At 38.5% G+C, this 19,959-nt stretch overlaps 1 protein-coding gene across 3 annotated transcripts in view; it reads right to left on the bottom strand.

Moving 5' to 3' along the window:
- Ralgapa1 (Ral GTPase activating protein catalytic subunit alpha 1) overlaps window positions 1-19,959 on the bottom strand; it is a 230,518-nt gene that overhangs the window by 117,857 nt on the left and 92,702 nt on the right. For 2 of the 3 annotated variants that reach the window (XM_055608685.1, XM_055608684.1), the window contains 9 exons: window positions 14,950-16,485; window positions 13,110-13,234; window positions 11,274-11,490; window positions 10,184-10,360; window positions 8,475-8,627; window positions 4,762-4,955; window positions 4,212-4,310; window positions 3,530-3,685; window positions 145-273 (listed from right to left, as the gene is read on the bottom strand). In XM_055608685.1, the coding sequence (XP_055464660.1) occupies window positions 145-273; window positions 3,530-3,685; window positions 4,212-4,310; window positions 4,762-4,955; window positions 8,475-8,627; window positions 10,184-10,360; window positions 11,274-11,490; window positions 13,110-13,234; window positions 14,950-16,485 (2,786 nt within the window). The remainder of the gene's footprint in view (window positions 1-144; window positions 274-3,529; window positions 3,686-4,211; window positions 4,311-4,761; window positions 4,956-8,474; window positions 8,628-10,183; window positions 10,361-11,273; window positions 11,491-13,109; window positions 13,235-14,949; window positions 16,486-19,959) is intronic. The other variant, XM_055608686.1, reaches the window with a different exon arrangement.

Consider the following 19,959-nt stretch of genomic DNA (forward strand, 5'->3'; position numbering starts at 1 on the left):
GGTCCAATTATATGGTAAACTTTGCAGGACATGAATTTGTTATATTTTATCAGCAATGGCTCTCTCCTTTTCTCTTTGTTGCTCTGTAAGCTGAGTCTTGATAAATAGTGTATTAATTCATAAGAACTAGCAATAAAGACTTACATTAAGAAAAGCTGAAGAAGCCACTCTCCCAGCGGCTACAATAAAATCCATAATGAGCATTGTGGCGCCAGGCAAACCAAGTGAAAAAAACTGAGGTGAACAGTGCTTGATGATTGTATTGACAATGTCCTGAGAAAAAGAAAAACGGAAGACAATCACATATCAGCTAATCAATATCATTAAAAATAGGTGAAGTGTGAAATAAAAACTATACTAGCTACCTAGAATGTCTAATTTTAATTCTTCCAATTAATCCATGCTTAGTATATGTTGTTAGGAAAATAAACTTAACACACATTTGATTATCTGACATAAACAACATAACTTTGTTTTCCACATTAGATAGCAAGGAAGGCTTGTTGCTTCAGCAAATATTAACCCATATTTTGTAACACTGAATTACAGAGTGGATTCTCAAGTCACCTAGTTGCTTCTGTGTGATAACTTATAGTTTGACTCTAAATTGAACGTATATGATCTGCCATGTGACAAATGAAGACATCTTATTTTACAAAAGATAATCAGAAGTCCTTGGATAATCAATATCTAGCTTCAGAAACCTAAAGCTAGGTGTTTTAAAGTGAATATTCTTACATGGCACTACGGTTTAGAATTTATCAGAAAAGATGCAGTGCTTTTGGTCATATTTTTCAGTATGACTTTTTAGGAAAGGTTTTTATTAGCTTGTATTGATTATATATTACAATAGGTTTCATTATATTTTCATGTATGTACATAATATACTTTGATCATATTTACCCTTGTCATCCATGTCAGGGCCCTGCCCCACTTCCACTGAATATGGCTGACTTAATGAAAATTCTATTTCTGTAGTAGCGAGGAAGTAATTGTATTTGAGATACGCTTATAGGGTTACAACACTGTAATTATTCTTAAATTAGTAAGGGGAATTTTCTCATTGCTCAGAAAGAAATAGGACTATCAACTTTGAACACTAGTGCTCTCCAACAGGCTCACAAATGACACTTAACCAAATTACATTAAGACTGAAATCTTTTACTTTTTAGTTTTCTAAGATTGAGATTCCTGAAATATGTGTCCTAAAATCTTATTTGTGATTATTCAGTCATCATAAATGATACAGATGCTAAGCCAACATAATTATTATTATGGCAATATAATTTATTAATAAGAAGTATTAGGTAAATTTTAGAGCGGAATAAACCCTATCATTGCTTCATGAAAAGGTGAGCAAATTCATATGCTTCTGGTGTAAATTGAGAGTCAATTATAAAATGCATAAAAATAGACACACTGGAATATTAAGGAAAAAAAAAAAACCTAAACAAAGGATGGTTTAATCTCTTCAGAAAGTAAGCTGCTTAGGAAAATGCAGAAGCTGAAAGAACACTGAAATCAGTCCCTTAAGTACTACAATAGCTTGTTTTGAACCATCTTTCAAGAATAAGTAAGGTCATAAAGTGGAAGTGAATTATATATAAATCACTACATACGAAGGACAGTTTTAACTCTAGATCTTAAAAAGCAAGAATTAAACAGAATTGAAATCTGATGTCTTAGTTTCCTTTTATGTTGCTATGGTAAAATACTCTGACCAGAACAACTTTAAGAAATGGTTTTTCTGACAGAGGGCTAATACCCAGTATATATAAAGAACTAAAGAAACTGAAAAGCAGCAAACCAAGTAATCCAATTAAAAAATGGGGAACAGAGCTAAACAGAGAACTCTCTGTAGAGGAATATCGAATGGCAGAGAAGCACTTAAAGAAATGCTCAACCTCATTAGCCATTAGGGAAATGCAAATCAAAACAACCCTGACATTTCACCTTACACCCATCAGAATGGCCAAGATAAAAAACTCAAGTGACAACATGTGCTGGAGAGGTTGTAGAGAAAGGGGAACCCTTCTCCACTGCTGGTGGGAATGTAAACTTGTACAACTACTCTGGAAATCAATCTGGCGTTTTCTCAGACAACCAGATCCAACCATACCACTCCTAGGCATACATCCAAAAGAGGCTCAAGTACACAATAAGGACGTTTGCTCAACCATGTTTGTAGCAGCTTTATTTGTAATAGCCAGAAGCTGGAAACAGCCCATTTGCCCCTCAACTGAAGAATGGATGCAGAAATTGTGGTACATCTATTCAATGGAATATTATTCACCAATGAAAAATAAGAAAATAATGAAATTTGCAGGTAAATGGTGGGAACTGGAAAAGATCATTCTGATTGAGTTGTCCCAGAAGCAAAAAGACACACACGGTATATACTCACTCATATAGACATACAACATAGGATAAACCTACTAAAATCTGTACATCTAAAGAAACTAAGCAAGAGAGAGGACCCTAACTAAAATGCTCAATCCCCATCCTGAAAGGCAAAGAGGATGGACATCAGAAGAAGAAGAAAACAGGAAACAACCTAGGAACCTGCTACAGAGGGCCTCTGAAAGCCAGAAGAAGAAAACAGGAAACAACCTAGGACCTGCCACAGAGGGCCTCTGAAAACCTCTGCCTTGCAGACTATCAAAGCAGACGCTGAGACTTATGGCCAACTGTTGGGCAGAGTGCATGGAATCTTATGTAAGAAGTGGGAAATAGTAAGATCTGGAGAGGACAGGAGCTCCACAAGGAGAGCAACAGAACCAGAAATTTGAACACAGGGGTCTTCCCAGACACTCATACTCCAACCACCAAGTACCATGCATGGAGATAACCTCGAATCCCTGCACAGATGTAGCCCATGACAGTTTAATGTCCAAGTGGGTTACATAGTAATGGGAAGAGGGACTGCCTCTGACATGAACTGATTGGCCTGCTCCTTGATCACCTCCCCCTGAGGGGGGAGCAGCCTTACCAGGCCACAGAAGATGACAATGCAGCCACTCCTGATGAAATCTGATAGACTAAGATCAGAAGGAAGGAGAGGAGGACCTCCCCTATCAGTGGACTTGGGGAGGGGCATGCGTGAAGAAGGGGGTAAGAGGGTGGGATCAGGAGGGGCTTATGGGAATATACAAAGTGAATAAAGTGTAATTAATAAAAAAAAAAAAAAGAACTCACAGCTCTCGGTTCTAGTCTGTCACTGCAGAGAAGTCACAGTGAGAAGATCTCAAGCATTTGGTTACACTATGTGCACAGACAGAAGAGAGCCATGAATGCATTCATGTAGCTCTCAGCTTGCTCTCTCTATTCTTACATAGTCCTGGATCCTTCTGCATAAAAAATGGTGCCCACTCACATTGAGCAGGTATTCCTACCACAAATAATCAAGGCAATCTCTCAAAGACATGCTCAAAGAACAATCTCCTAGGTGATTCTAATTTTTGTCAAGTTAAAAACTAACAGTAATTGTCAAAACTGATAAAACAACTTTTTAGAAGGCACATATATTTACCTGATCAATATGAAGCAACCCACAGTGCATTATATTGTAGAAATGTGTTAAAAAATCTCTATTTGGAGATACATCTTGTCTTCTCTTCATTGTATTACAAATAAGCTTATATGCATGTAGTTTACCTTGTTTATACTTATCAGTCAACATGGTTGCCTAAAACAAGAAATCAGTTTTAATACTAAAAACCAAATATTGTTTATAAACAATTGAATATAATACATAATACGTTTTCATATATTTCTATGTTGATCCGATTTCATTAATGAAATCAGAAGTCAGGACTAGGGAAATTACTATTATCTGAAGTGATTCAATGTACATATGAATAATCAGACACTTCACTTAAAAAAACAGACCAAACATCAAATAATACCTAAAAAGAAATAAATGTCTACAATTATGGGCAAGGCCTTAGGATAGATCCTTAATAAGATGAAAATAAATAAAAATAAATACATTTAAAAACACTAAAGACATACATTTCTACACTTATTTTTGCTTAATTAAATAAATAATAAATAATGCAATTCTGCTATGCCAACTCTCCTATCTATGTAATACCTAATCATTTCTTAAAGATACTGGTTAAAAACTAAGTGCTCTCAAAGACCAAATAATTATTAAAATTTTTATCAAATGCTCAAAACGAATTTGCTAACATAAATATGTTGCTGTTTACCTTAAAAAGCCAAGGTGTCAGAATTCTTAGTGGAGGAATCAACACAGGCGGAGAAGGTGAGCTCAGGTTATCTGCTGAAATGCCAAGATTATCTCTGATCTACAATTTTCAAATAAAGGGTAACACACATGTATTAAAACTGTTTCCACTTCTAGCTGCCTTACCTAACTTAAACAGAAGCTGAATCCAGACTCTACCATAACGACATATTTCATTATGGCTAATTATGGCCAAGTGACTTCACGGCTAAACACTCCTTTAATTCAAAGGAAGGTCAAGTTGTAACAGTGCTTTCAAAGGCCTCTTTTTCTTTCTTAGGGGCAGTGGGGCGGGGAGGAGGTGCTTATTGTTGTTTCTTGAGACAGGATAGACAAGACTGCCCTGAAACCTGCCATGTAGCCCAACTAGGCTTCTATCTCATAATCCCCCTCTCCTCAGTCTTCCAAGTGCCAGAATTATAGGTGATCACAACCACATCTGGCCTTCTTCTACTTTCTAATATTTTATTTTTCTTTTCTTTTCCTCTTACTGCCTTTATTTTCTTTTTTACCTTGGCTAGATTCTGCCAAAGTTCACAGAGGTAATCAAAAACTTGAGCATGTATTTCAGGATCCATAATGGCATTGACATCTCCCAAAATGCCCAGCATTCTTCGCCACATAACAGTAGCAACATCAGCATGCCACCCAGTGAGAGTGCCTCCTGCCATCACACTACAACATTCAGATGGAAATTCACTGATTTCTATAGAAAAAAATAGCAGAACAGTGTCAGTACTTAAGACAGCTGACTACCTGAAAGTCTTAACTATCTACAAAAGTGAACAAAAGAAATGTAAATGTAGGTCATTTCTTTCTGATAATATCAAAACCTTACCAACTCATAATTACCAATTTTGGTAATAATTTTTTATTAAATAGGGTTTTTATTGAAATTTACTAAAGAAAAAATTATGTAACCACCACTTATTATTACAGCTGCCAAAAAGAATAAAATACAGCAAAAAGAGAAGTTACTGTGTGTGTGTGGGGGGGGGGTTGTGTGGGTGTGTGCATGCATGCATGTGAGTGTGAGCATGAACATGTGCAGGCTGGCTCTCTTCTTGCACTGGGGTTCTGGGGACTGAGGCAGGTGCTGGGGATTGCACTACAGGGCTCTTTAACAGATGGGCCATCACGCTGCCTGTGATAGAGAAATGTATGCTGGACATAAATATCAACCTTATAAGCACATACTCTCACTTTCAACTAATATCTAGTTTAGAATATATTCATTAGGCAGAAAATCTTAGGCTAAAAGCAATTCCTGTAGTCTTCATAGGCTGATTGTTTTGTAACTAGTGTACAAACACTAGCATTGAAAGAGGTATCACAACAACATGAAAAAGATACTTGTACTAAAATTTGAATATAATAAAGTTAGCATAATTATACATTTTCTTTAATATCATAAGGTAATAAGCAATAAATATGGGTAAACTTGATCTGAGTCTCATTTCTGCCACTAACTATGTTAAACAAATTATTTTAATGACTTAAGATTGTATTTCCTCACCTATAAAATCAGGCTACAGTGTGAGAACCTGCAGTAAAACAACTAAACAAAAGGAAACAAAAAAGTCGATCTATATCTAAAGAACTTGAGAAACTAAACATTTTATAGACTTCAATATCAAAACCTTATCAATATCAAAACATCAAAATAGTAAAGGCATAAGCCACCACTACCCAGCTTAAACACGATCTTTCATGTCTGATATCATCCAAATACATTGCTAACTTAGAGCCAGGCCATTTTTACCATATACATACATACATATATATATATACATACATATATACATACAAGCATACATACATACATATGTACAGACATATGTAACTTATGTGACTAAATTGTGTTTTTTAAAACTAGTTAATGGTTTCGTAATCTCAAATTTTTCTTCCAAATGGAAGAAAAACATATCTTAAAGGCTCCAACAATCACAAAGCAGAAACTTAGAGTTATGTAACTGCACATCAAGGACGGAGCCCATACTCTAGGGGTATGCATGAATATCTCTGGGAAGGAGAAAGAGGTTTTGTGGGTGAGCTGGAGGAAGGTGGGAATGGAAGCCAAGGAATCAGATGGTAGGGAGTGGAGGGAGAATGTTCGGAAAGATGGAATTAGGAGGTATGGGGCAGTCTGAAAACCCAGTGCAATGGAAACTTTGAGGGTGGACCTGTGAGGACTCCTGTAAAGGATGATATAGAGTCTGAACTGGCCACCTTTTGTAGCCAGGCAAGGCTTCCTTCCAGTGGTGGACTGTTGTATTCAGTTGAGTTGTTGCCCAAGAGAATCCCATGGAGATTCCCAACAACCTAGGCGATGTTAGGACATTCGGTTGGTCTCTGAAAACTGACAGCATGGGCACCATTGCTGAGGACAACATCCACACAGGTCACTGAATGTACACAGGTCCAGCTGATGCCCGCATGGAGCCCTTACCTCTATGCTCTAGTTCTAGTCCCCTTTGGCATGAAAAGGTACTCTGCAGGCTGTGGAAAAAGAAACCTGGACACCTAGACAAAGCCCTGGGCATATAATCTGTCCTGCCTGCAAAATGTGCTGGGGCAATGGTGGCTCAGAACTTGTGGAAGGGGCCAACCAGTGTCTGATTTAACTTGAGGTCCAAGACATAAAAGGAAGCCCATGCCCTACACTGCCTGCATGGCCAGGAGCCAGAAGCTTAGGGTAAAATCAAACACAACTGACAGAAAAAAAATTAATGAAATGATTCCTAATAATATTTTGCTACAGGAGCCTTGTCCAGTCGTCATCAAAGAGGCTTGCTCTGGCAACATGAGGTAGCAGGTGCAGAGAGCCACAGCCATATCCATATGCAGAGAGAGAGTTTAAATTGGAGGTCTCCATTGAATCCCTCCCCCAGAGATGGGAAGGAAAGGTTATTGGAGTCAGAGGGGATTGAGATGCTAGAAGAACACGGCCCACTGAATCAACTAGGCAGGGATCACATATGTTCATAGAGACTGAAGCAGCAAGCGTGGGGTGTGTGTGGGTCTGCACCAGGGCCTTGGCATATATGTTGTGGCTGTTAGGTTGGTGTTCCCCTGTGACTCCTAACAGCAGAGTGGGTGCGTTTATGACTCTTTTTGCCTGCTCTTGGGATTCTTTTCCTTCTATTGGGTTGCTTTGTCCGGCCTTGACATGAGGGCTTTTGCCTTGTCTTTTTGCATCTTGTTTTGTCCTGTTTGGCTATTATCTCTTGGAGGCCTGTTTTTTTTCTGAAGAGCAAATGTAGGAGAGTGGATCTGGGGGAGAAGGAGAGCTGGAAGGAGGGGAGGGAGGTAAAACTGTGGTCCAGGTGTATTGTATGAGAGAAAAATCTATTTTCCCAATAATAAAAAATATCAACAAAACATGAAAAAACAACATAAAATAACCTCAGAAATACTGAGCAGGGAAAAAGGAATGAACCCTTTGAAGTAGCCCAGAAGTTAAACAGCTTTCTCCTCCTCCTTTTGTAAGAGTTAGTGTGCTGCATGAAGAATGAAAATACTCTTAATAGGACTTATCAATGTCCTGTCAACTATGTCCTTTCCATACCACTCAGGATTTGTTACCTGCACTGAGAAAACAAAACAAAAAACAGGTATAATTGCTAATTTGACAAATTGTTTTACTGAAAGCTTGACTGACAAAAGAGAATGCTGTTAACTTCTTCCTGCGAGTGAGCAAGATCCTCAGTACAACACTGTGAGGCCTGAAGCTCGGGGAGACACCTAGAACCCCAGCACTCAGGAGGCTGAGGCAGGAGAAGGGGAGTCAGAGGACAACCTGGGCTACAGCGAAACACCCTGTCTGAAAGTCACAATTTTAAAACAAGGAACCAGGCATGGTACCAAGCTTTTAATCCCAGCAATTGTAAGGCAGAGGCAGCAGACCTCCAAAATCTAGGTCAGAGCAGCCAGGGTTACACAGGGAGACCCCATCTCAAAAAAAAGAAAGAGAAGGAAGGAAGAAGAGGGAGGGAGGGGAAGAGGGAGAGTGAAAGTCACAATAAATAATAATACAACAAAAGTGATAAGGCTGTAAACAACTATAATAAAATGTAAAAAAAAAAATCAGAGCTATTTTAATAGTAGCTTTTAAGGGCAAGAAAAATAAGAGAAGACTTAGAAAAGCCAAAGACTTATGAAAGTATCCTTAATCACAGCTATGATAGCTTAAGCTCTCCTGACACTAGCAAATATCAGTTGTTACCTAGATCGTCTGGGGTCTGAAGAACAGAGTGGTGGAGCTTCTCGTCGAGCTGGAGATCCCTCTGTTCTATGGGATCTATATTCAGCGTAGAAGGGGAAGGTGTCTGTGACCTGGATCCCAGAGCGGAATGGACTGGAGAAGCACTTTCTGAGCCTGTACAGATATAAATAAACATAGAACCAATTCCTCTATATGTAAATTTAATTTTTAGACTTTCTTATTTGGAGCTCTTACTGATTTACTGATTCATTCATTTACTTTTCTGTGTGTCTATGTACATGTATGTGCAGGTGCACTCATCCATGTGGCCTATGTAGGAGCATGGTGAGGCTGGACTGCTGATATTAGGATGTCTTTTTCTATTGCTGTCCAGCTTTCAATCTGAGATACCAATTCTCACTCAACTTGGAGTTTTCTGTTTTGGAACACTGGTGGGACAGCGATGGGATCTGCCTGTCTTGACACTCCGACAGAGTAAGAAGAATGGACTGCCGCGACTGGCTCCTACAAGGGTAGAATCCAATCTCCACCTGAATGCTTGCTCAGATAGTACTTTACCCATGGTACCATCTCCCTAGCTCTTGGAACTTTATTTCTGATGAATATAGAGACATAAGAAAAAAGTGTGGTGATATTTTCTTTCCTTTTTTTAAGATTTATTTATTCCCCACCCCCCAAGGGAGGAGCAGTCCTGTTAGGCCACAGAGGAGGGCTTCGCAGCCAGTCCTGAAGATACCTGATAAAACAGGATCGGATGAATGGGGAGGAGGTCCCCCCCATCAGTGGACTTGGAAAGGGGCACGGTGGAGATGAGGAAGGGAGGGTGGGATTGGGAGGGAATGAGGGAGCAGGACACGGCTGGGATACAGAGTTAATAAAATGTAACTGATAAGAAAAAAATAAAATTAAAAAAAGATTTATTTATTATTTATACAGTATTCTGCTTGCCAGAAGAGGGAACCAGATCTCATTATAGATGGTTGTGAGCCATTATGTGGTTGCTGGGAATTGAACTCAGGAACTTTGGAAGAGCAACCAGTATCCTTAACCTCTGAGCCATCTCTCCAGCCCTGATATTTTCTTTTACATTGTAATAACCTTTGAAAAACATGGTAGTTTTACAAATGTTTTAAATAAACTAAAATCTGAATCAAGCTTGCATGGGAAAATGTCTCTGTTTTTAGAGAGATTATATTGCTTAGAACCATGAGCTACTACCTCAGGATTGTTAACTAGAATGACTAACCATTGATTAAGGAGAATCAAGAGTATAGGTCGAACCACAGTGTAAGTTTCGATCACACAGTAGAAACTTCAAGCTCACTTGAATCTACACTAACCCTGCAATGAAACCTCTGCTTTTTAATATGATTCTACCTCCAGAATGCCACTTGTTATATTAAAGTTGGGTTTGGTGACATTTAAAAAGTATCTGAAAAGGATAACTTCCTGGGTAACTACAAAATTCTAGTATATTAACAAGTCTGTCTTCTTATTTGCAGAGTGTTTTATATTTCTACTAATTATGCTTACCTGTATGTACTTTATGTTAAGAAACTACTTTTGTTTTCTCCACTGTTAAAAACAAAACAAAACAAAACAAAACAACCACTGAAATAGTAGTGAGTAGGTCATACAAGCTGTAGAAATTTAAGGGATTCTTTGGAAGTTCAGGAGCCAAGCTTAAATAGCATCCCTAGTTGCTTTACCAGTAACTGTTGCAACTTCAGCAGAGAAGGCCTGTTGATTAAGGCTGCTTGTTTCTGAATCTAAATGAAGTGTTGTCAGGCTAGCCACTTCCTGTTCCTCAGTGCTCAGATGATGGCCAGAACCTGAATCCACATCAGCAGAGGACGGGATCCCGATGTCAGTCCCAAAGCCAAAGTCTGTAAAAAAAGAAATGCTATTTCTAGAGCAACACTACTCACAAGTTCACATTCTTCTCAGTCTACGCTTTGTATTACATTGTGGCAAGTAAAATGCAGTAAAACTCTGAAGATCTCAATTATAAACATTTTAAGATTGTCACAGCTTATTATTAACATTAATTATTTTAAAATGACATTCCAGCACCATTCTTTATGTAGCTTCTGATAGCTGGTAGTACACTTAACTACTTTCTATTATTTTAAAAATCAGTCTGCATCCCCCCCATCATAATCATCATCTCTAAAAACTGTCTGTTTGAGCTCAGGATATTTTATAATCAACCCATAAAGGAAGGACACATACAATACGCCAATGTACCTCCCAGCTCTTCACAAACTTGGATTCCCAAAGGTTGTTGTTTTTTGTTTTTTTTTTAACGTTATTCTCTGAACACTCAGTGTAGGGAGAATTTCAGCAGCATCATGATATACTGACATATGGTACAAAGTAATAACTGCTGATAACTGAACATGCAGGAATACTCAGGACAGGGTCTGGGTACAACAGAATTGGATAGCGGGAGTCAAATCCATGTGCATTAAACCACAGCACTTCATAACCATTCTGGTCTTTTAGTTTAAGATTAAGACCATTCTCAATCAATTTTCTTTTCACATTTTTTTGTTTCAAAAATGTAATTTATCTTATGATGAACAGTGGTTTTGGTTCCTTTAAATGTCCTTGGTTTGGCAAAATAAAATGTTCTCAACCTCAGATAATTCCCTAAAACTTTCTTCAGAATTTTACTACAAAGTATAAACAAAATATGCACCAACTACCCAACTAACAACAAGACAAGGTAAAAGCTATGGAATTCATGGGTTAGAAACAATAAACAGAAACTATGCTCAAACAGTAAAAGATACTTGCTGTCAAATTTTCGGCCATCGCACTGAAAGGCACTGAAAGACTCCGAATGACTATCTGAGCTCATAAGATCACTGCTCCCTGCACTTGCAGGAGATGTCCATTCTGAGGGTACACCTGGGTCATCAACCGGACGCATCTGGTTCTGCTTGTTCAGAATGTCAGGAAGGTCTTTTGGGATTTCAAGACTACCTGGACTACTTCCTCTTCTTGTCATAGTCTAAAACAAGGAACGTTTTAAAAATAAAATATTTTTAATTAGGCACTTGAAACCTTTAGCTTTCAAAATACTCCTCAGAATAAATGCTGATATTTAGGACCTCAGCTGGAAAAGAGAAAGATACTTATTGAACAATCTAAATACTATGTAATGACATGGACCTGATGCCTAAGCTGCAGTTCCATTGAAAGCAGACTCAAGTATCAGGTGTGGTGATGCTCTTAAGGGTCTAAGGCTCTTAAACAGAAGAAAAATAAAGTTTACGGGAAGCAAACAAAAGAGACAGTGAGTGTAAAGACAGCAAAGATGTCACTTTATGACTCTAAAATAATTCTTACTCAAAGAAAACTCGAATAAAAGTAAGCCAAAGAAAATGTAATAGACAAAATAAAACCCAAATGGAGTGTAACAGTTTTTAAAAAGCAATTCTGAAATTGAGAAATAAAGATACATTAGCTTTTCTTTTCATTCTGATTATCTAATATTTAAGATAAAAGGTAAATTTTAACACTGATTCTGGACGTATGTGCATTGTTAAGTAATGTTTATGCTATCAAAACTATAGGAACTGGGCACTGGGTGATGGCAGCTCGCACCGTTAGTCCCATCTCTGGGGAGGCAGAGGAAGGCAGATAGCTCTGTGTTTGAGGCCAGCCTGGTCTACAGAGTGAGTTCCAGGACAGCAAGGCTACACAGAGAAACCCTGTCTCAGAAAACAAAAACCAACCTAGCAGCCAGCCACCCAACCAAACAAACAAACAACAACAACAAAACACTATAGGAACTGGGCTAAGTCACTTCCATCAGTAACAGTAACAGCAACCTATGTAAGTAAGGGGAACTAGGAAGGTAGTGGCTTGTAACTACTAATAGATGTTCCAGTGTTTCTTTAGTGAAAGCTACAAGCCTCAATGTTTTATGTATTTGAATAAAAAAATTTGCAAGCTGAGTATGATGGTGCACACTTTTAATCCCAGAGCTTAGGTGGCAGATGTCTGAGTTTGAGGCCAGCCTGATCTACAAAGTGAGTCCAGGACAGCCAGGGCTACACAGAGAAAACTTGTCTGAAAAAAAAAAACAACAAAAACCAAAAAGATCTTTGCACACACACACTCAAGCACAAACACTGCCGATGTGGCCACTGAGGTCCTGTCAGCTCTTTTCACTTTCATGAGACAGGGTGCACTGTGTTGTGCTGGCTTCTGAATTACACTGTACCCGGGCGAGGCCTTGAACTAGCTATCTTCCTGCCTTAGCATCCTGAGCACCTGGGTCGATGTTTGCTCCACTAAGTCCAGCTTCAAAAAGTTTTAATGGCTGGCAAGACAGTTAGGGGTTTAGGTGCTTACTGTAAAGGCTGATGCACAGGGCAGAAGCAGAGAACCAACTCCCTTGAGCTGTCCTCCGAGCTGCACATGCATGGCACACATGCACACACAGACAGACACAGAAAATCAATACATTCATGTTAAAATGTTTAAGTACTTCATAAATAATAGCTAAATTTCAGGAAAATGAAAATCTGAAATATCTCTACATATATATGATACCTATTTTTTTGTTTTGTTTTGTTTTCTACCTTCGTCTCAAAAAACAAATTAAACACAACCCAAGCTTACCGAGGCATTACCACTTCGAAGTCGCTCCGCAATAAACTCATCCATCAGGTCAGGGACATTAGCACTGCCACCGCCAGTATCACTACTAAGAGGAGGCAGTCTGGGGCCCGTGTCCTCTTTATTTACTAGAAGCAAATGAATAGCTGCATATAGTAAGCAACAACTTAACTGTATTTTCTAAATGTAAAACAAAAATAATCCAAAATAAAGTACCTCTGCCATTTCAATTATTTGCCAACATGCACTTATGAATAATTTCCCTCTTTTCAGATTCAATTTTTAAGAATTAGTAAATTGTCTTTATTTTACTTAACTAAGCAGATGTTAGTCAATCTTCAGTATGACCTCACACAGCAGAAAGCTAGAGGTAAGCACTAGTTGAAGTCAGGTTAATATTGCTTATAAAGAAACTGGTATATTTTTCTTCCTTCCCACTCTATGCTGTTATAGAGCATTAAGAATTCAAAATTTCCCTCTTTCCTCAGAGAATAATTACAAGGAATATATCCTTTCAATTCATGCAAATCTCAGTAAGACACAGACACATTTAGGTTTGGACATAAATAAAAATTTCATGATTTGATATACTGTTTTTAGGTTTAATCTAAGTTCAGTGCTTGAAGAAAAAAAGCTTCAATTTTCACAAGATTCAAGAAAAAATAAAACAGTTATTTGATTTGTTTGACATTAATACTACAATATGATTTTACAGTAAAAATTTACTTTCATTTGGGAAACTAATTTGTGGAACATAAGATATTTATGTCACTTTCATACTGCTGAAAAGTTTGTTTCTCTGTAGAATGAAAACCAGCACTATTTATATTCCTACTGAACCACCAAGAATTTCAGACTGTGAAATACCATTATCTTTATATTACTGGCCAGGCTTTGCTAAGCTGTAATATACTGCCCTCAAGTGGCATTAATGGCTCAATGCAAAATGCATTATACAGCGTTGTTAATCATGCTAACAAAACCATGTTAAAACAAATGAAATCGAAACCTACCTTACTGCTGAAAATTAAGTTTCTCTATCAGTAACATTGTTTTAATTTTGAAACAAGACAAAATGGTTACTACAATCTTGTTTTCTTTCACTAATTCTGTACATTTAGGTTCCATCTTGAAACAATAATAGCTATCATGAAACCTTAATGCACATTTAAAATCTCACGAAGTTTTAAATCTTTCAAAGATATAACTTATACTCTATACACTAACTAAAACGAAAAAACTAAAAGACTCCAGCATTTTTTTTTCAGAAATGCCTTAAAAGGAAAGTGACTAAATCTTTGAGAGTAAAGAAAGAATTTCCTCTTCAATGATATTTAAGTATAATGATGATGGTTGTAGGACTTTGGTTTCTATTATGTCAAATGTCAAAGTAACTTTCTACCAAGGAAAAAATATAAAGACAACTAAGTTAGTAGTAAGAATAAAAAAAATCAGTTAGATACTGATAATGCCCTTTAAGACATAAAGTAGTGGGGCAAGAAAAGTACAGCCAACTCCTCAGTAAAGTCCAAGACTCATGGTACACTCAGAAAAAACCTGACCTTTGAAAAGATCATTACAAATTTCCTCAGATCTTCCCCTTTCTATTTTGTTGTTCAGCAGCAAAGAGGTTTAACTGAATGTTTCATAAGGGAAATTAGTAATTTAAAGAAATACGTATGCTAGGAAAAATACAGCTGGGGAAAGGCGCATGCATAACCAAACAGAGAGGAAGCAGTGACCATCCCAAAGCTTTCTGATTGCTTATAGCTTGCTTCAGTTGCAGTAAGCCAGACTGGTGCTGTCTTTCTCCTTTTGCGCTCTGCACACTGTAAGTGCTCACCTGCAGCTTTCCTTCCAAAATAGCCCATTACATGACTGTACAGATCCCTCAGTGGAGCCTCTGGTGGCATTCTGTTCTGCCTCTGTGGGGAAACATTTGCCTTCGGCTTCGAAAGAGCATGGACAACAGTTTTATAAACGCCACCCAGGGAGCCCTGCTGTAGTCCTGCCTCATGACTTGATGACCTGAGAGTACTGCGACTGCCTAACTGGGTACTTGCAATTCCTTCTCTCTGTGATGAGGTGGTGGGAATCTCTGCGGATTCCTTCACTGTTCTGCTAACAGATGCTGCACCAATCATATCTAGAGGTCTGTACACACCAGGTTTTACAAGGTCTGTACTGCTAGTTGAGCTGGTCTGTGTGCTGCTGGTGGTGCTATTGCTACTAGTGCTAAAGCCACTGAGCTTCCGTAGTCTCATCTTCCATGGAGCCTCTTTGTTTTCCAGAGGATTATAAAACTGGACAGACTCAGTAGATGGTCTAAAAGTAACATGAACACTATTTCGTTTCTTAGCAGCAATTTTCATGATTTTCGCTCTATGCGTTACTGTTTCAGACAAGCTCCTCTTAGTTGGAGAAAGCTTGCTGGTGTTTGAACCATGAGGCATTCTGCGGGTTACTGGTGCTTTTAGCGCAGTTTTCTTGGCATGCATTATATATGGGGTGATTTTTTCATTAACTTGTACACTCTTAAACTTTTCAGCTAGTGTCATATCTACAAAGGCATCTACTTCTGTGGCTGTCTGTCTATACAGATGTTTCTTTTTTTCTTTATCACAAAGGCTATCTGAACTAGGATCCGTTGACTGTTCATCAAGATTTAGTTGCTTAGATTTTTCAGCAGTTTGTGTTCTCAGAAAACTATCTGACTGGTTAGGTGCAAGAGTGCTCGTGGAGGCAGCTGAGCTCGGATCTTTTTGGAATGACATATTTTCAGGAGTCCCAACAAAAGACATGAGGTTTTCTGATTTTACTTCCTGGCCTATGCACTCTAATTTATCTAAAGATGGTATTTCATCTCTAGTTCCTGCAACAATCACTTCCTGAGAAGCTGTATCTCTACCTAGCTCATTTTTACTATGATTTTCCTGGTTTTCCTTAAAGTATTCTTTCAGGGAAGAGAGAAGATCATCATCTCCTTCAAGGTCAATGTACTGGATTTGTTCGAAAGCTGCATCTGCAAGTTCTACTGGACCTATTAAATGGCAAAGATGGTCATATATGCTATCACCAACTTCCAGAGAAGACTCTCTACTGTGGGTATCAGTGATGCAGCTTTCGGTGGATCTAGTTATTGAAGAAGCCTCTGCAGAACTTTGCCAGCTTGGAGCATGACGGGATGAACTGTCAACGACAGGAACTGCACCTTTGGCTCGCTCAACAGTGAAGGGCTCCAGGATGTCAGAGGTGCTGCTACTTCGAGGCAGTGGCTGCTCCTCATTCAAGGCGCCAAAAACTTCATTTCCAGGGTCTTCACTCTGTGAGAAATGTCTGACTCTGGTTGAACGGGGAAGTATTTGAGCATCATCAATATCTGTAAAAGAAGAAATGATACAGAGTAGAAACTATATAAATACCAAAAATGGTTTCCCACATAGCTAAGCATATGCTTTCCAATAAAAAAAAAATTCTGAAATTTTTGTAAGTTCAACAACAACAACAACAAAAAAAACCAATTAAAATATATAGCTGATTTTTTAAAAATATGATGGACCCAAGGCATGTGGTGTCAATGAATTAGAAAATGACCAAAATACATTTAAGATGTTAACATGCATACAGACAGTGAGGTAATGAGACATTTGGAAGTGCAATTTAAGATAGAGCTGTGCCAATAAGCCAAGCAATTCAAACTTGCTAGTTTTTCCTACCCAGGTTTTAAGCAGGGAAGAAAAAAAAAATAGATCTTACACAAATCTAATCTAGGCATTCCACTGCAGACTCTTAGAAATGCTGCTCCACTATGCAGGACCAAGACATCACCTTTTCCTAAACTGTTGCTATCAAGCTGACCAGGTATTCTAAGAATGGAAATCTCCCCTTTTTCTTATGTTCTCTTCTGTTTTACTTTATTTACTGTAACCTTAAATTTTATTCTTTGCCATCAAGTACAATCAGTAAAAAAATAAAAAAAAAATCAGTACACCATAAAAATCAGTTTTTGTTTTTGATAAAAATATTTAAATCTGCTATAGAGAAATCTCTTCTACCCATGAGTGGTCCTTCTCATAAACAATCACTGCTGGGTAGTTTTATGTCAACCTGAAAAAAGCTAGAGTCATTTGGGAAGAGGGGGACTTAATTGAAAAAATGCCCCCTCCAGACTGGCCTGTGGGCAAGCCTGGTCGTGAGTGTTCTTAATTGATGACTAATGTGCCCAGCTTACACTAGGCAGTGACACCCGTGGGCAGGTGATCGTGGGTTCCATAAAAGGACAGACTGAGCAAACCAAGGGAAGCAAAGTTCTAAGTGTCATTGCTCCATGGCCTCTGCATCAGTCCCTGACTTTAGTCCACTGTTCTGATTTCCCTGGATGAGGGACTACGAGTCGTCAACTGAAATTACCCATTTCCTTCCCAGCTGCCTTTGTTCATGGTGTTTAATCACAGCAATAGAAACCCTAACTGAGACAACGACCAAATTCTAGATACTATGGCTTCTTACATCTCTTTTTAAGAAGTACAGATTCTGAAGTCAAATTAGAGATTCAGATATTACCTCATTTAATTCTCATAACAGTGAGCAAATTGAAACCCAGAGGGGTTAAGTATCTTTTTCAAGTTTATAACGCAGTTTTAGAAGAAGGCATGATGTCATTACATTTTTTATAATCTTAAAGTGCTAAGTATATAAGTCCTCAGAAATATGTATGAGACCATAAATCACAAAATAAAAAACATATATACACATATATACAAAATTTTCAAAGAATAATTACTGAAGTTAACACAATGCCTCTAAACTCATTAGAAAGTCTTTAAGTTACCTAGAAACAAACAAAAAAATTCTATCTACCCAACAACATAAAAAAAAAATCTAAGAGATTATCATTGCTACTTACTACACTTGTAATGCAAATGCTAACAGTAAGAGAACTAAGCTTAGCATGATGGCTAGAATAGGGATATAACCTGACGCTTGGGAGGCAGAGGGATGAGGATCTGAGTTTAAAGCTAGCCTATGCTACAAAAGTGACTTTGTATAAAAAAAAACAAAAAACCCAAAAGTAACAGAACTATCACTGAACATAATAACTAAACATTTAGATCAGATTCATTTATTCAAGAACAGAAAGTAATTTGGATTTAGATTTAGATTTATATCCTCTAGAAGGTGAGGGCAGCTTCCTTCTTTACAAAGGTAAGGTGTGGGGCTAGAGAGATGGCTCAGTGGTTAAGAGCACTGTCTGCTCTTCCAGAGGTCCTGCGTTTAATTCCCAGCAACCACATAGTGGCTCTCAACCATCTATAATGGGATCTGGTGCCTTCTTCTGGTGTGCAGGTATACATGCAGATAGAGCACTCATACATAAAATGAATAAATCTTATAAAAAAACGGGTAAGTTGTTCTTCAGTGTAATTTGAGAATCCATGACATAGCAAAAATGGCAGTCTTCCTGCTATATTAAATAAACATGAAATTTTTTTTTTATTTTTAAATTAAATTTTTATTTTTTACATTAATTACATTTATTCGCTTTGTATCCCAGCTATAGCCCCCCTCCCTTATTCCCTCCCAATCTCACCCTCCCTCCTTCTCTCATCTCTTCCTATGCCCCTCTCCAAGTCCACTGATATGGGAGGTCCTCCTCCCCTTCCATCTGACCCTCGCTTATCAGGTTTCTTCAGGACTGGCTGCAATATCCTCCTCTGTGGCCTGCTCTCCCCCCAGAAGAGGGGTGTCAAAGAGCCAGCCACTGAGTTCGTGTCAGAGACAGTCCCTGTTCCCCTTACTAGGGCACCCACTTGAACACTGAGCTGCCATGGGCTACATCTGTGCAGGGGTTCTAGTTTATATCCATGAATGGACCTTGGTTGGGGTATCAGTCTCAGAAAAGACACCAGGGCCCAGATTTCTTGGTTCTGTTGCTCTCCTTGTGGAGCTCCTGTCCTCTCCAGGCCTTACTAACTCCCCCTTCTTTCATATGATTCCCTGAACTCCGCCCAAAGTTTGGTGATAAGTCTCAGCATTTGCTTTAATACACTGCTAGGCAGAGTCTTTCAGAGGCCCTCTGTGGCAGACTCCTGTCCTGTTTCCTGCTTTCTCCTTCCAATGTCCATCCTGTTTGTCTTTCTGAGTGAGGATTGCTCATCTTACCTACGGTCTTCTTTCTGGTTCAGCTTCTTAAGTGTACAGATTTTAGTACATTTATACTATATTATATGGCTAATATCCACTTATAAGTGAGTATATACCCTGTGTGTCTTTCTGCTTCTGGGAGACCTCTCAGGATGATCTTTTCTAGATCCCACCATTTGCCTGCAAATTTCATGATTTTTTTGGGTTGGTGTTTTTTTTTTTGGGGGGGGGTCCTTTTATTTTTTTATTTTTATTACTTACAGTTTATTCACTTTGTATCCCCCCTGTATCTCCCTCCCTCCTCCCCTCCCAACCCCACCCTCCCTCTTCCCTACTCATGTCTCTTTCCCAGTTCACTAATAAGGGAGGTCCTCCTCCCCATCCCTCTGATCCTAGTCTATCAGGTCTCATCAGTAGTGGCTGCACTGTCTTCCTCTGTGGCCTGGTAAGGCTGCTTCCCCCTCAGGTGGAGGTGATCAAAGAGCAGGCCAATCAGTTCATGTCAGAGACAGTCCCTGTCCCCATTACTATGGAAGACTGAACTGCCATAGGCTACATTTGTACAGGGGTTCCAGGCCATCTCCATGAGTGTTCCTTGGCTGGAGTATCAGTTTCAGAAAAGACCTCTGTGCCCACACTGATTTCCTTGTTTTTAATTGCTGAGTAGCATTCCATTTTGTAAATGTACCACAATTTCTGTATCCATTCC

This window comes from Psammomys obesus, unplaced genomic scaffold, assembly GCF_907164565.1.
Source record: "Psammomys obesus unplaced genomic scaffold, mPsaObe1.curated_primary_1811, whole genome shotgun sequence".
Lineage (NCBI taxonomy): Eukaryota > Metazoa > Chordata > Mammalia > Rodentia > Muridae > Psammomys > Psammomys obesus.